Raw genomic sequence first — 15,307 nt, 5'->3', positions numbered from 1 at the left:
TAGATAGATAGATAGATAGATAGAGATAGATGCATAGATGGATGGATGGATAGATGGATGGATAGATAGATAGATAGATAGATAGATAGATAGATAGATAGATAGATAGATAGATAGATAGATAGATAGATAGATAGATAGATAGATAGATAGATAGAGATAGATGCATAGATGGATGGATGGATGGATAGATGGATGGATGGATAGATAGATAGATAGATAGATAGATAGATAGATAGATAGATAGATAGATAGATAGATAGATAGATAGACAGATAGATAGATAGATAGAGAACTATAGATAGCACACAATATAAAGATGGAATGGTAAAACTGGTAAAATGATACAGAACTATGGATAGACAATATAAAAATACAGAATGATAGACAGAGGCATGGACAGATAGACAGATGAATGATAGAACAAATATAGATAGAACAGAGCTATGGATGGAACACAATATAAGGATGGATGGATAAAACTAATAGAATGATACAGAACTAGATAGATAGATAGATAGATAGATAGAAGAATAGATAGATAGATAGATAGATAGATAGATAGATAGATAGATAGATAGATAGATAGATAGATAGATAGATATATGGACAAACCTGATAAAATGATAGACAACTAGATAGAACACAATATATAAAGACATATTAATTCAATCGATCAATGGATAAACACTATAATTCTTTGAGACAAAGCATCAATGGAAATAACGGAAAGCTCACTCTTTTTAAAACATTTTTATTGCTTTCATGCAGGAGTGCCATAAAATTTGAAGACTACAGTTCTGAACATTACAGAAGATGCAAAATTATCATAGTTTGCTTCATTTCTCCACTTCTGTCTGTACAGTATAGGCATAAATAGCTCAAACGGAGAAGTGAGCGGGAATAAGCAGGGGCACAAGAGTCCAAAACAGCTCCCGTCCATGTTCGAGAGAACTGATGTTGAAAACATGCATCAACACAGTGATGTGCAGTTTACTGGAGCGGACTGACACGGCGCGCACACTGACAAAAGAGCTTCTTCGTGCAAAAGAGGTGCAGATGAAACAAATACATCCGCGTAGTTTTATACCTTTTGTTTTTATACATTTCGATGTGGTCTTGTACATCTTACACCAAAGAAACGACAGAGAAGAAACCGGTGATGTTTCGTGCAGCGCTGCTTTGGTTTGCCTCCAGGTTAGTTGATACATCTGACCTTCATAGGCTGTGGGGAAATAAACGAATAAAATGCATAGTGACGTCCCTCACTGAGTCTTTTTATTCCTAACCAGCTCTCGTTTCAGAAAGTGTGCTTTTAGTTTATCTTGATGAACATCATGTAAACCCCAAGAAGAACAGAGAGTGGATTCCACTTCCTCTGAAAATGCACAGTGGTAAAATCCATCTGCTAGAACATCGGACCATTTCAAGAGCACTCACTCCATTATTACAGCAGTCATGAGTGGTTTAAGCTGCTTTAAAATGATAGAAAAGAGCACCTGTAGATACAAATCAACGTGAACAAAATATTTCCAAGCCCTCTATCTCTCTCAAACAAGTGAGAAGAGCAAATCAAGACGATTCCACAATGGTTTGGACAATCTAGACCTTAATAGCAAGTCTGCTTAAGATCAGACATCAAATCATTGGTCAAACAACACTAAAATCTAAGCTTTTGGACGTTTCTAAATATTCTGGACTGATTTAGTCTGGCACTTTGAATACAAAACAACATCTATCGAAGCTGTAGTTATTTGGTTTCATTCGAATGAAGTGAAACAAAGTTCTATTCGGAGCTTAGATGATGTCACTATAAAAAGCCAGCAGATGATAGGGCGAAGATACTAGCAAAAGTTCCAAAACATTCATGTGCATATTCAAAAATCACCTTGGATTCACTAAATAAAGGGTGCCCAAACTGTCCTGGAGGGCCGGTGTCTTGCATATTTTAGTTTCAACCCCAAATAAACACACCTGAACCAAGCTCTTTCTAGGTATACTAGAAACTCCCAGGGAGGTGTGTTGAAGAAAGTTGGAGCTATGCAGGACACCGGCCCTCCAAGACCGAGCACCCCTGTAGTAAATGATTTGGAATGATCAACAAAGATCAAATAATCGAGTCCCTTAATTCTTCTACATCCCAAAAAATCCCTGAAGCCTTGGAGATACTTTCAGTGTCTTGTTTCTTGTAAACGTTTTAGTGCGTGTTCCAGCATACTCTTAATCTTTTTTTACAAAACCGATTAACATTCAGAAATAGTGCAACGTATTTGAGGGGAGATTCACACTTATAGATCAGCCCTTTTACAGATTCTGAGACCATCGACGAACACTGACCAAAGAGTACCGTTGACAATTCATTTGAACTTCGAAGACAAAGGAGTGTTGCTGATTGAAACTGAAGAACCAAGCTATTCGGTGTTTTAAGCCAAGGGGAACGAGAATCAAGCAAACATCTAGGAGCATTCAAAGTTCAATCAAACAAAGGCGAAGACATGCAAACTGATACAAGGATTATACAAGGAAAGAAAAGTCCATCAGATTCCTCTGAAAGTCTGGCACTATCTCCTGCTGAATAAATAATGAGTTACATTCCCAAAAAAAGGTCCAACCCATTCCCCACAGGTGTATAGTTACAACCCACATCCCCAAACCGTGCTTGTTCCAGTGTTCCTCTGAAAAAGCGAACGTTTCAATAAAGATCTTGGAAAGGTGTTCTGACTCGAAAGGTAACTTCTGACCAAATTGGGCAAGGAAAAAAAAAAGTAAATCAACACATTTATAATCAATGATACGACAAAAAGAAATGTACGGGGAGAAAAAAAAACAAAGCAATTGTCCAGTTGTCTTATTTCTTCTGTTTTTTGAAGATCTTGAAAGTGTGTTTCTTGCGACTGGCAGCAGAGTCAGTGTCTTCACCTGTAGAGCCGCTGTCCTCCTCTAGGGGACTCTTTTTGGATGATATCTGGGGTATGCGGTTTCCAGCCTTGCCCCCAGTCAGTCCAGTGGGGGACGGCGTGTCGGGTTCAGTGGAGTTTGGGCTTAAGGAGCGTGATGATTCCGACATGGACATTGCTGCCTGCGAGCCATGGATCTCGCTCATACTGGCGGATTTCTCGATGCCATACAACTTCTTCATTAATATGGGACTATCGGGAACTCCATCAGGAGATGGTCCCCCATCGTGAACTCTGTTTCCTCCATTGTGGGTGTGAGACTGGGCTCCCTCTTCAGAACGAGAGTGAGGGCCATGCAGGAGTGAAGTGGGCTTTACAGGGAATCCTTTGGAACTGTAGGATAGGCGTAGCTGTTCGCCAGTCTGGGATATACACAAGGATGAATCTGAATCGGAACGATTCAAGTCCCTGTGCAGAAAACATTGAAATTAGCATCAATGCATGTGTGAGATGTCAAACCAATCCAGGTTAATCCATTGAAACTAAAACTGCTATTTGAATTCAACCCACTGAATCTACTCTAAAGCTGCGTCCGAAATCACATACCACTCAATTAGGTACTACATTAGAATTTAAACTTACGATATAGAATGAATGCGAGTAAAACGAATGGAATTTGCATGTACTACATTCACCATTTGTCATTATCACATGACCTACACACGTCACTTGAATTACTTCATTCCCATTCATGAATTGTCTCACATGGCTTCGTGGGATAGTAGTGTCCATTGGATGCATGCTACAGAATCTTGCCAGAATAGAAGATCATCTGGGAACTTCTCGCCTACTGTTTTTCAAATTCGAACACTACTCACATATTATATAGTAGGGAAGTATGCAATTTCGGACGCTGCTTAAGTCTTCCAAACTGAACCACACCATGCTAAGGTTAAATACCTAAAGCTAGAGAGGTGCAAGCTATGCATAGAGCTATACATAACAATAGTCCAGGCCTGCACTGAGAGGGCCACCTTCTGACAGTTTAGCTTTAACCCAAAAGACACACCTGGAGGACCAATGATGCCCTTTCAGAAACTTATGGGAAAATATTTTGGTGCAGGACCAAGCTAGACTTTGTAGAAAGGTTGTACTGGAAGTAGTACCTGGACTGGACACCTAACACAGAGACACCCCAAACCTGGGGTGATCAATCCTGCACCTGCTAACAACCCCAAAAGAACACAGGCTGCGTCCGAAACTGCCTACTAGTCAGTAGGTACTCCATTTGAATTCAAACGTACTACTCGGCCGTTAGAAAAGTACATTCTATACAGTATGAATGTGAAAAGTATGAATGGAATTCGGACGTACTACATCCGCCATTTTGTCATGGTCACATGACCTACCTGCGTCAGTTGCGTCGCTTCAGTCCCATTCATGAATTCTCTCATGGGGCATTATGGGATAGCGCAGCATGCATGGGATGCGGACTTCAGAATCTTGCCGGAAGTAGTAAGTCATCCGGGTACTTCTCGCCTACTGATTTTCGAATTCTATGAATTCGGACATACTACTCGGCTCGCATACTGATTTTAGCGTACTATATAGTACAGAAGTATGCGGTTCGGACGCAGCAACAGATTACCAGCTAATCAAGATCTTTTGGATTACCAGACACATTCAATTTGAAGATAAAACGAGGCTTTTCAATTACATTCCCACAGGGTTGTTTCTTGCAGACTTTAGTTCTAATAACAAAACTCCCATTGGATTTAAAGAACTCTGCATAATGCTGACCCTCCAGAAGCAGAACTGAACTCGCCGGCCCAACACAGTAAATTCAGTGGACATGCAGGTTTGAGAGTGTTTCAAGTAAAGGGAAGGGTGCAAGCAAGTTACATGGTCAAGTTGCAAGTTGTCATGAAGTAAAGTTTATTTATAAACTAATTTCGAGAGGATCACGTGTTTATGATAGCTTGCGGCTGGTCCCCCATCCAATCCAATCAGACGATTCAGACACAACCATATTCGTTTTAAACAATCCCCCCTTCCACCCCTACACCTCCCCCTTTCTCAGATGGGTGGCACGGTGGCCCAGTGGTTAGCACTGTTGCCTCAGAGCAAGAACGCCACTGGTTCTAGTCCTTACCAAGCCAGTCGACGTTTCTGTGCCGAGTATTGACTATTGTTATGTTTCCCCTGGGTTCCCCAGTTTCCTCTCACCGTCCAAAAACAATCAAAAAAACTTAAGTTAATTGATTAATCCAAATTGGCAACATAGACCTGCTCCTAGTCAGTAGCTATCTCTTAAGAGCAATCACTATCTGTTCATTAGCTACTACAGCAGGGGAAGTGTCGAGATCTACCTGAGCTCAAATTCCCAACTCGCCTTGCAAACCGGAGGGAGCCCCAGGCTCGAGGATCTTATGAGCTCAGGGCTCTCTCCCGGGACAGCATGCCAAACAAGCTTTAATCATTCATCAGCTAAGTGTGAACTCTTGATCTCTGGTATAGTAAGTATAGTCAATCCCTGCAACAAACCACACAAGTCACCAAAAAGAGTGAAGTATGTTAAGTGTTTCAAACAAGTCCCACAACCATGCTAGGTGAGAAACACAAAGCAAGCAGAACAAAATACCCATGGCTGCCACAATGGCGGGGACGCTCTGGGCTGGCATCATAGGGGAGGTCTGGGATGGTGTCCATGGGCTGGAAATGTGAAGAGTGATAGTGGGATGCATGAGGGGCGACGGAAGAGGAGTGGGGAATGTGGGATGAGGAGGCAGAGTAGATAGCAGGATGGGACATGGCTGAGGAAAGTGGAGGCAGTCCCAGAGCTTCGAACTGTCCAAAGGATTGGCTGCGCGCCTGGCGCATCGCCGTCCTAGGCCTGGATGAGTATAGGCTACCCTCCCCTTCCTGCCCACCAAGTGCAAGACAACTCTCTACCAACCTCTGCGAACCCAGAGCCATCTGCGGGTCAATGTGACGCTGCCGGAGTGACATCATACTGGGAGCTGTAGGGAAACAAAACAATAAGGTCACTCAGTGAAGCCATTTTGGAGCACGCACACACTAAAATAACACCGGGTGATGGGTGGCAGGCTGGAGAAGGTGAAGAAACTGAGACTCAGGTGGGTGCTAGATAGGAAAAATATACAGGTGTCTACAGGTGCTATGGCTTTTCCCAGAAAAAGGTGCAAAAGGGAAGTTGTGAACAGGCTTAGACTCCAAGCGACCCATTCATCTATCTCTTGATGTTGCATTCCCTGTTTCTACTAGAATGACTCTACAACTCTACAAATATAATTCAAAAGATTCCCCATTAGCTATGCTAAGTGTTTATTAAACTTCAATACGAGTTAAATGAAGCTCATTCTATCCATATTGCAATGCATTTTAGAGCTGTACAGAATATTAATAAATAAAAAAAACATCTGTGCTTCCCACAGATTTGAAATATACTTGCGGTGGTAGCCGGATTGAAACAACTGTTACCCACGTCACATAAATAGTTAACTATATGCGACAAACAAAACATAATAAAAAATTTTAATAATAATTGTATTAATTATGAAACAGTTTCTTTTCAGTGAGTTAAAGTAAAAAAGACTTTTAAACAAAGAAAAGAAACACTTTTATGCTATTCAGGAACCATGTACACACTCTGACAAGTAAAATCTGCATCTCAAGTTTAAAGTATTCCTGAATGCCAAAGCATTTTAGACATGTTTATAAAAAAGCCTATGTAATATATTAACATTATCAAATTAATAAAATAATCCGCAAATGAGAAATAAATGTCTCTAAAAATGATCGTAATTGCAAGATTAAAACAAGTAGATTTTTTTTTTTAAATAAGGCAAATGCATTGATTAACCATTACAAATAATGCACATATAGATATATAGTTTAGATGTCATTTCGTCCTCTCGGAGTATATAGTAAAGTTTTTCTGAGTCGTTTAAATTAATGAATCTATTGTTTACGTTTTCTCTCAGTATCGCGGCTGTGCAAGCACGGTCAGTAGTAAAAAACCAGGCGGAAAATAGTCTTTAATAAAAGAGTAATGCAAAAACACATACAAGCTTTAGAAAGTGAAAGCAAATTTTTTTAAGTCCCAAAAATGTGCGTCCCTGTGGGTCTAAAGAGCACATGAAACTGTCTGCACAATTGTTGACAGGTCTCGCAGGCAAAGAATGAAACTAGTAAACGAGAGAAGATTTTTCGCTAATTAATCGATCGCGGATGTTTGTAAAATTGAGCGTGTAAAAGGATGTGTTAATAATAGTAAAAAAAAGTGTCACTAAATATACTTGAGCGGCCATTAATATACCTGGGCAGCCCGCCCAAGTAAAGTCTACAGTATGTGTGGGAAGCACTGAACATTATATACATTTTTTGGGATGGCTACAAAAATTTGGTACTTAATTATTTATGGTAAGACCAAGAATGTGCATTAAGAAAAAAAAAATAATAATTACAGAAGAATATAAAACAGTATCTCATAAGAATAAACATGCATGTCTGAAATTTTCTTGGTGGTGTCCTACACACAAATCAGACGAAAACAATAAGAGCCATTTTAGAGTAAGCCATTTCACATTTAGGGAGAAGAACAAGACAGAGAGGTGTAGACTGGGAGCGATTCTTTCTGTCCAGTTTCCCTTTGCAGTAGCTAGGGGTTATGGGCAGCACGCTGCTTTAAAAGAGAGAATTGTTTGGTTTGAGAAAACAAGAGGAAGTGAGAGGAGTGGTTGGGGTAGAGGGCATGATAGTTTAGCCCACCAGAGTTCTTCCAAAACGACTGGCAATCCGAATTCAAAGACCAGAGATCACTTGCTCGACGGCCCATTAGCCATGCTGCATCTGGAGAGGGTAAGGGGCAAGGGTAGGGTGCGACTGTTAATCATTTCACTTCTAACACAAAGCTAGTCAAAACAGCTTTTTGGGCAAACCTTTTGCTCATTAAAATAAAACTCTTGAAGGAAAAGTAAATCCCTAAGCCATCTAATCTTCAAAGAGTGAGTTCCTAGCGAAAATAAAGCAAATATTGTAGAAAGAGAGAGATCAGGAATAAATATCAAATTAAATATATTTTACCCAATGAACACCAATTTTATTTTGTGCTTCGTACCTGAGAAGACAACTATTTTGTGGTTCCTTTGAGCTTATTTTAATAAATTTTTTTTACAAATTCAGATGGAGTCAACTCATGGACCCATTTCTTCAGATCTACGCCATAAGCTCAAATTGAATACAAACCAGAAAAAAGAGATATGTACAAAGAGTGCATAGCTGCTATTTCAAAAACACATCACAACAATGCATGGTGATGATCCTGAAGTACTCTCTTCTGTGCAATACAGACCTGTAGATGGGGTGGGCAAAATATTCCAGCAGAAAGAGAAAAGATGAAATGTGCAAACACACTTCAGTAGCTTACTCACAGATGGAATGAAAAAAACAAACATACTAAGGACTACAGATTTTTGGATTTGGTCAAATTGCATTGAGGTCTTTGCTGGGGTTTGACTGACCGGGACTGATCCCTATCACTGTCCGACAAGTCCTTACATTGAAGTGTTCCTGGTGGCACAATGTCCTCATCCATGTCATCCATGTCGTCGGACATGAAGTGCTGGGGTGTCCCGCGGCCGCCCATGAAGCTGGGGTCCAGATTGAGGGCTGAAGCCAGAGAGGGCAGGCCTGGGTTATGGACCAGCGTGAAGCCTGTTAAGAGTTCGATCTGCTGCCAGCGATGGAGTCTCTCTCTCAGGGCTGCCGTCACCTCACCTAAAGCTTGCCTGGAGTCAAGGATATACAGAGGAGATCAACATTGGAGAACAATCTAGAGCAGGGGTGTCCACACTCGGTCCTGGAGGGCCATTGTCCTGGAGAGTTTAGTTCCAACCGTAATCAAACACACCTGTAACAGCTAATCAAGCTCTTACTAGATATACAAGAAAGTTCCTGGCAGGTGTGTTGAAGAAAGTTGGAGCTAAACTCAGCAGAACACCGGCCCTCCAGGACTGAGTTTGGACACCCCTGCTCTAGAGTTTTCTAAATCGCTTAAAGGAAGAGAGAGCATTTTATAAGAGAGAGCAGTTTACCACATTTTATAAATATCACCTTTCTATAATTATAAAAAATGTTAACAAAAAAGTAATCAACAGCAATAAATAATACATAAAATTAAACACCCTAATAATAATAATACTAATAATAATAATACTAATACTAACAATAATAATAATAATAATAATAATAATAATAAGAAGAAGAAGAAGAAGAATAACAAGAATAACAAGAAAAAATAAAAATCTAAAACTTGAAAACTTTGGAAAGATTCACATTTAAAATGATTTTATTTAATGTCTCTCCAGATGAAAACCATTGTCTGATTACATTAAAAATAGGCCAGTATATGTTTAACAGTTCTGTTCTGCTTAAGGAGTGCAAGCAAAAACTGAAATTCTATCATCCTTGTCACAAACCAGTTTTAACCACAAACCAGTTTTTAAAATATCTACGTGACAAAAATTTATGGTTTTTTTTTTTGTAGTTTTATTTTATGTGTTTGTATCACATATACAAAATAAATACATAAAATACAAACTCATATATTATGTCTAAACAAACTAGGGCTGCACGATATTGGAAAATCTACGATATACATCGCGATGTGAATATCATTTCACCAGATGATTTGATTTGAATATCTCTATTTAGAAAGATTTCATTCATTTAGTTCTTCTATTTTTTCTATACAGTGCATCTGCATAAAATATAATAAATTACAAGCAAATATAATGAATAAAGAGTGCTTTATGGTTTTCTGGCGAGTCTAAAAGTACTGAAGTACAGAAGTTAAACAATCATATGTAAAATAACATGGTCCTCATTCATTCATTTTCTTTTCAGTTTAGTCCCTTTATTAATCAGGGGTCGCCACAGCAGAATGAACCTATCATTGTAAAAATAATTCCAAATTAATAATATATAATAACATCTTTATTTTTTCATATTTAATAAACAGTCTAATCCTGCAATATGACTATACACACACACTGCAATGTTGATGCTCAAACGATATAAGCCCTAAAACAAACTTTTGTTTTGGCTGTGATTAATTTCGATAAATTTTTGCCAAGCACTATTAAAAGTTGTTCTGTGAGGAACTTTTTTAATTTTTATTTTTTATTTTTAAGTTTTTTTATTTTTAAGTTAAGTAAAAAAAGTGACTTACTTGGCTGCAAGTATTTTGTGATCCACATCATCCAGCGAAGAACTGTGAGCCACATGGAACGTCCCGAATAAAGTATTTCTCTTCTTTTTAATCTTTTCTGCCTATGAAATCATTTCACATTTTTTCAAGAAAATTAACATCATGCTGTCAATAATAAATAATAACCAGGGTTCTGTCTCTAAAAGCTCTGCTTACCCCTTCTTTGGCCACCTGCAGCTGTCTCTCAGCATTCTGCTTCTTGATGTTGTAGTACTGCACCTCCACCTCATGAGTAAGCTGCAGCCATTTCTGCAGAGCTTCAGGAGGAGACCAACTGCTGCGAGACTCCAGTTCCTTCTCTGCCTTCTTCAGAGCCATCCGTACCTGCAGGAGGCGCCAGAGTCATGTCACATCAGAACACAACATATATGCCATAGAATCTCATAACTTTAATATTGAACATCTGAAATGTAAGAAAACAGAATTTTTCAAGGCTGAATTTTTTTATAGACATATTTAAAAAAAATGTTGTGGTCTGAATTCAAGAGTGCAGATATCCAGTATGTAAAAATACAGTTTCAAGTTTTTACGATGAAGAAATTCAAAACAAAGAAGTGAAAAGATATAGTAAACACTATTAAACATCACTTGGAAAAAAAAAATAAAATAAAAAATAAATATATATAATATATATAATATATATATATATATATATATATATATATATATATATATATATATATATATATATATATATATATATATATATATATATATATATATATATAGATAACAAAATAATAAAAAAAACATTATATGAAAAACAGGAGTGTAAAAATAAAAAGTGCAACCATTATTTAAGGGCCAACTCACACTATGCTATCCAAACACTGCCCAACCCGTATCCCGGATCATTTGAGAAGTGTAAGTGCTCTGAATCGGGTTCAGGCACGTTCACTTGGCCGGCCCTGGCTCGGTTAGAAGATGTGTGCCAGCGTGCGGTTCACTTAGGCTTTGCCGTGGTACGCTTGTGTGTGAGTGCAAAGCTTGCCAGAGCCCGAAACTGAAGATGATACGGGACTGTTTCATATGGATTTATAAATCATTCTTACCGTTCAACGAATGCAAACTGTTGTAGATTATTAAAGACGAAAACCCCTCACTGCACCTTCAGCAAACCTCCTAATTCCTGCAGCACGAGGACTTTATGATTGTTTATAAGCATCAAAAGTGGCTGATCTGTTCAGTGAAATATTTCTCTACTATACAGCGCATCATCGATCACGATAAGTGCGCCCAGGCCCGAATATAATGTGAGTGCGGGCTGTCAATGGAGACGGAAGGGGGGACAAGCGTGCTTTGGCCCGGTTCAAGGCAACTGTACATAGAGTACGCCCTTAGTTTCACTGTATCACAACAGTTAGCGTCATGGTGGCTCAGTGGTTAGCACTGTCGCCTCAAAGCAAGAAGGTCGCTGGTCTGAGTCCCAACTGGGCCAGTTGGCATTTCTGTGTGGAGTTTGAATGTCCTCCCCGTGTTTATGTGGGTTTCCTCTGGGCGCTCCTTTTTCCCCCACAGTTCAAAGACATGCGCTATAGGTGAATTGGATAAACTAAATTGACTGTAGTATGAGTGTGAATTCGTGAGTGTATGCGTGTTTCCCAGTACTAGGTTGCAGCTAGAAGGGCATCCCCTGTGTAAAACATTTGCTGGATAAGTTGGTGGTTCATTCTGTGTTGGCAAACCCTGATGAAAAACTTAGCCAAAAGAAAATGAATGAATGAATGAATGTACAGTATCACTATAGTATCACATATTGTCACTACAATATTAAATGTTTTTTTAAATGTTTCTTTTTATATATATTTGTAACATTTTATATAACAATATTACAATTTAATATAAATAAAGTATATCAAGATGAACTGTTGATAGCTCAAAATATTTTAATATTTTAGTTTACACATTTTATTTCCAGTTTTTCTGGTTTATTGATAAAACTTTATGGTTTCGTTTTAGTTAGCAATTAAAACCAGGTCACATAAAACCCTAAATGCCAGAAAACAAACATTTTAGTGATGCAACACAGCAAAGAATAAATGAGTAAACATTAACTCATTCATTTTCCTTTGGCTTAGTCCCTTTATTTATCAGGGGTCGCCACAGCGGAATGAACCGCCAACTTATCCAGCATATGTTTTACACAGTGGATGTCTTTCCAGCTGCAAGTCAGTACTGAGAAACACTCATACACACTCATTCACACGCATACACTACGGCCAATTTAGTTTATTCAATTCACCTGTACCACATGTCTTTGGACTGTAGGGGAAACCAGAGCATGTGAAGGAAACTCACGTAAACACAGGGAGAACATGCAAACTCCTCACAGAAATGCCAGCTGGCCCAGCCATGAGTCGAACCAGCAATCTTCTTGCTGTTTTATGCAGCGGATGCCCTTCCAGCCGCAACCCATTTCAGGGAAACATCCACACACACATTCACACACGCACTCATACACTATGGACAATTTAGCCTACCCAATTCACCTGTACCACATGTCTTTGGACTGTGGGGGAAACCGGAGCACCCGGAGGAAACCCATGCGAATGCAGGGAGAACATGCAAACTCCACACAGAAACGCCAACTGAGCCGAGCCGAGGTTTGAACCAACAACCTTTTTCCTGTGAGGCGACAGCACTACCTACTGCGCCAATGTATATTCTTTTTAAATAGATAAAAATAGAACAAATTAATATAATTTTTCTAAAATCAGTAAATGCCAGAAAACAAACAAACAATGTTATGAGCCCGAAATTGCAAGATAGTATTTTAACCTTTCAGCCTCTTCTATTTATCCCACAATTTGCATAAGCGATTATGACAATTAGCTTATTTACGTGACTCATGAATGACTCATTTGGCAAGCTAACGAGAATAAACAGCATAAATTACATCACCTAAAACCTTTTGTTGCAACAAGATTCAAATTAATTAGCCACAAATCGGCTTCGCACCCCAACCTAACCTAACTAAGATAAACACAATTAACAAACTCCTCCATTAGAGAGGCAAATAAACAGATCTCATCCACTAAGGGCTTTTGGGAGTGGGCTGAGGGGTCGGAGAGATTTGGAACGGCACTAATGAGCATCAAACCTACAGAGATTTGCACCACTCTCTGACCCAGAATACCCAATCAGCACCAGGGTTTTAATAGGCCAACATGGGGCATCTGTGCAGAGGAGAAATAAATAAATCATCCAGTTCAGTTCTATTTGATTATTTCTATCCAGACATGCCACTTGTGGATTTTATACACATTACCTAAGCAAATTGAAACCAAATACTGTCACATATGTTACTGCTTCTGCACTTATTGACATATTGGAGCCTATTACAATAATAAGATCAGGTTCAATCACTGCTTTTCTTACAGATCTGAAGTGTTAACTGCAAAATTTGACAAGTAAAATAAAAAAGGCCGTTTTAAAGTCAAAAGAGCAATTATATGAAAACTAAATTAATAATCATGGCTCCAGACAATACACTAGGGTGTTAAGTGAAAATTAACATTATTTTACAATAATACCCCCCTTGCACATCATGATGCAACATTATCATGCAACTTACATATTAGTAGAGTCATTAAGCAACTGGTGCACCAGATTCACCCATTATGAACCGTTTTCGAAGGCTGTAGATTAAAGGCCATAATGTTGTAAATACACAGACATATTGCTATATATATATATATATATATATATATATATATATATATATATATATATATATATATATATATATATATATATATATATATATATATTAGTACACCCAAATTCATTTATTAGGGAAAAATATTAAATAGTTTAATAAACAGGAAAAATCAAGAGTTACAAGATATTTTGTTAAAATAATTAATAAAGTTAATAATATTCTTTTTTTTGCAATAACCTGTTTGTATTTAAATGTATTTTCCTTTAGATTTCTAAAGCTGTAAGGTGACCAAACTCTGATTTTAAAGGATATAACTGTTTATTAAAATATTAAGCAGTTATATATTTAACATGTTTTGTTTAAGTGCACCAAAAATGATTGTCTATACTCAAAGGCAAATGCTAACAAATACTACTTATTTGCATACTAAATTTTACTGGGCACTACAGGTCTAATATGCTAATTATTTAAGATTTATTTTTTGGACAATATCACTCAACATCACTCAAATGTAAATCACCAGTTTTAGCTTGATATCTTTTTTTTTAATGTTGGGTCACACTTTATTTTGATGGTTACATTGCAACTAATTCTCAGTAGATAAGTAGACTGTTAGGTTGGGGTTTGGTTTAGGGTTGAGGCTGGGATTAGTGTAAGTTGACATGCACTTGCAAAGTTTCTTATAGTCAGTTAAATGTCTGTTGATGGAGCAGTATCAACAGATATTAAGCAGACAGTCTACTAATGCTCAAATGGTCAATCAAAATAAAGTGTCACCCAATGTTTAACTGAATTTAAAAACGTAACCTACTTCCATGACCTGAGGGTGATTAAATTAACACAACATTTTCATTTTTTGGTGAGCTATTCCTTCAGCAACATCTCTATGGTCATTACTCCGATAAAGCAGGTCAAGACATGCAGGAGCTCTGGACACAGATCCTCGGAGATACTTAAAGATATCAACTGCATGATCATTTTGCTATCATTTAAAAATGAGCTGAAACAATTCTTGAGCTTTTTGGGACAACTTAATGTTCAATCCACTAAAATGTGTAAAAACTAAAAAGTTAACTTAATTTTTAAAGTTGAAATCAAGTCAACTTTATGGTAACGAGTTGTGACTCTGTTTGGTGGCAACCAATCAGAATGTAGAAGTCCACCGCTTGAGAGGAATCCAGAGAACACAGTCCTGTGAACTTGGGTTCCAACAAAAGGGTTTGTTCCCAAGGGTTTGATTATTGCATTCACCGTATTTCCAGCTATTTATGATGTTTTCATACAGGGACATACTTTAATAAAAGTTAATGGTGAGTTACTGATGTGCATTAATTAACGAGAATACAAAACAATATTGCTGCTTCAGAGTAATTCAGACATATGCACATATATTGGATAAGTGGAGCAAAGTAACACCACACACAACAACTTGATCATCCATGATTACTGTAAATAAAT

The 15,307-nt window shown here is 38.0% G+C and overlaps 1 protein-coding gene across 8 annotated transcripts in view; it reads right to left on the bottom strand.

Annotated features, from left to right (window-relative positions):
* Positions 1 to 738: 738 nt before the first annotated feature.
* Positions 739 to 15,307, bottom strand: part of stim1a (stromal interaction molecule 1a) — a 76,537-nt gene continuing 61,968 nt past the window's right edge. The window contains exons 9-15 of one of the 8 annotated variants that reach the window (XR_012390521.1): positions 10,345 to 10,512; positions 10,150 to 10,250; positions 8,478 to 8,707; positions 7,689 to 7,769; positions 5,539 to 5,917; positions 2,073 to 3,365; positions 739 to 1,923 (exon numbers count right to left, since the gene is read on the bottom strand). Coding sequence is in view for 4 of the 8 variants with exons in the window: in XM_005173392.5 (XP_005173449.1) it covers positions 2,849 to 3,365; positions 5,539 to 5,917; positions 7,689 to 7,769; positions 8,478 to 8,707; positions 10,150 to 10,250; positions 10,345 to 10,512 (1,476 nt within the window). In the remaining 4 variants the exon portion in view is untranslated. Of the gene's footprint in view, positions 3,366 to 5,538; positions 5,918 to 7,688; positions 7,770 to 8,477; positions 8,708 to 10,149; positions 10,251 to 10,344; positions 10,513 to 15,307 lie in introns of all 8 variants that reach the window. The other 7 variants (XR_012390523.1, XR_012390522.1, XR_012390524.1 and 4 more) reach the window with 7 other exon arrangements.

This window comes from Danio rerio, chromosome 15 (assembly GCF_049306965.1).
Source record: "Danio rerio strain Tuebingen ecotype United States chromosome 15, GRCz12tu, whole genome shotgun sequence".
Lineage (NCBI taxonomy): Eukaryota > Metazoa > Chordata > Actinopteri > Cypriniformes > Danionidae > Danio > Danio rerio.
Note: the sequence above shows the minus strand (reverse complement) of the source record. Positions and strands in the feature narration are given on the sequence as shown.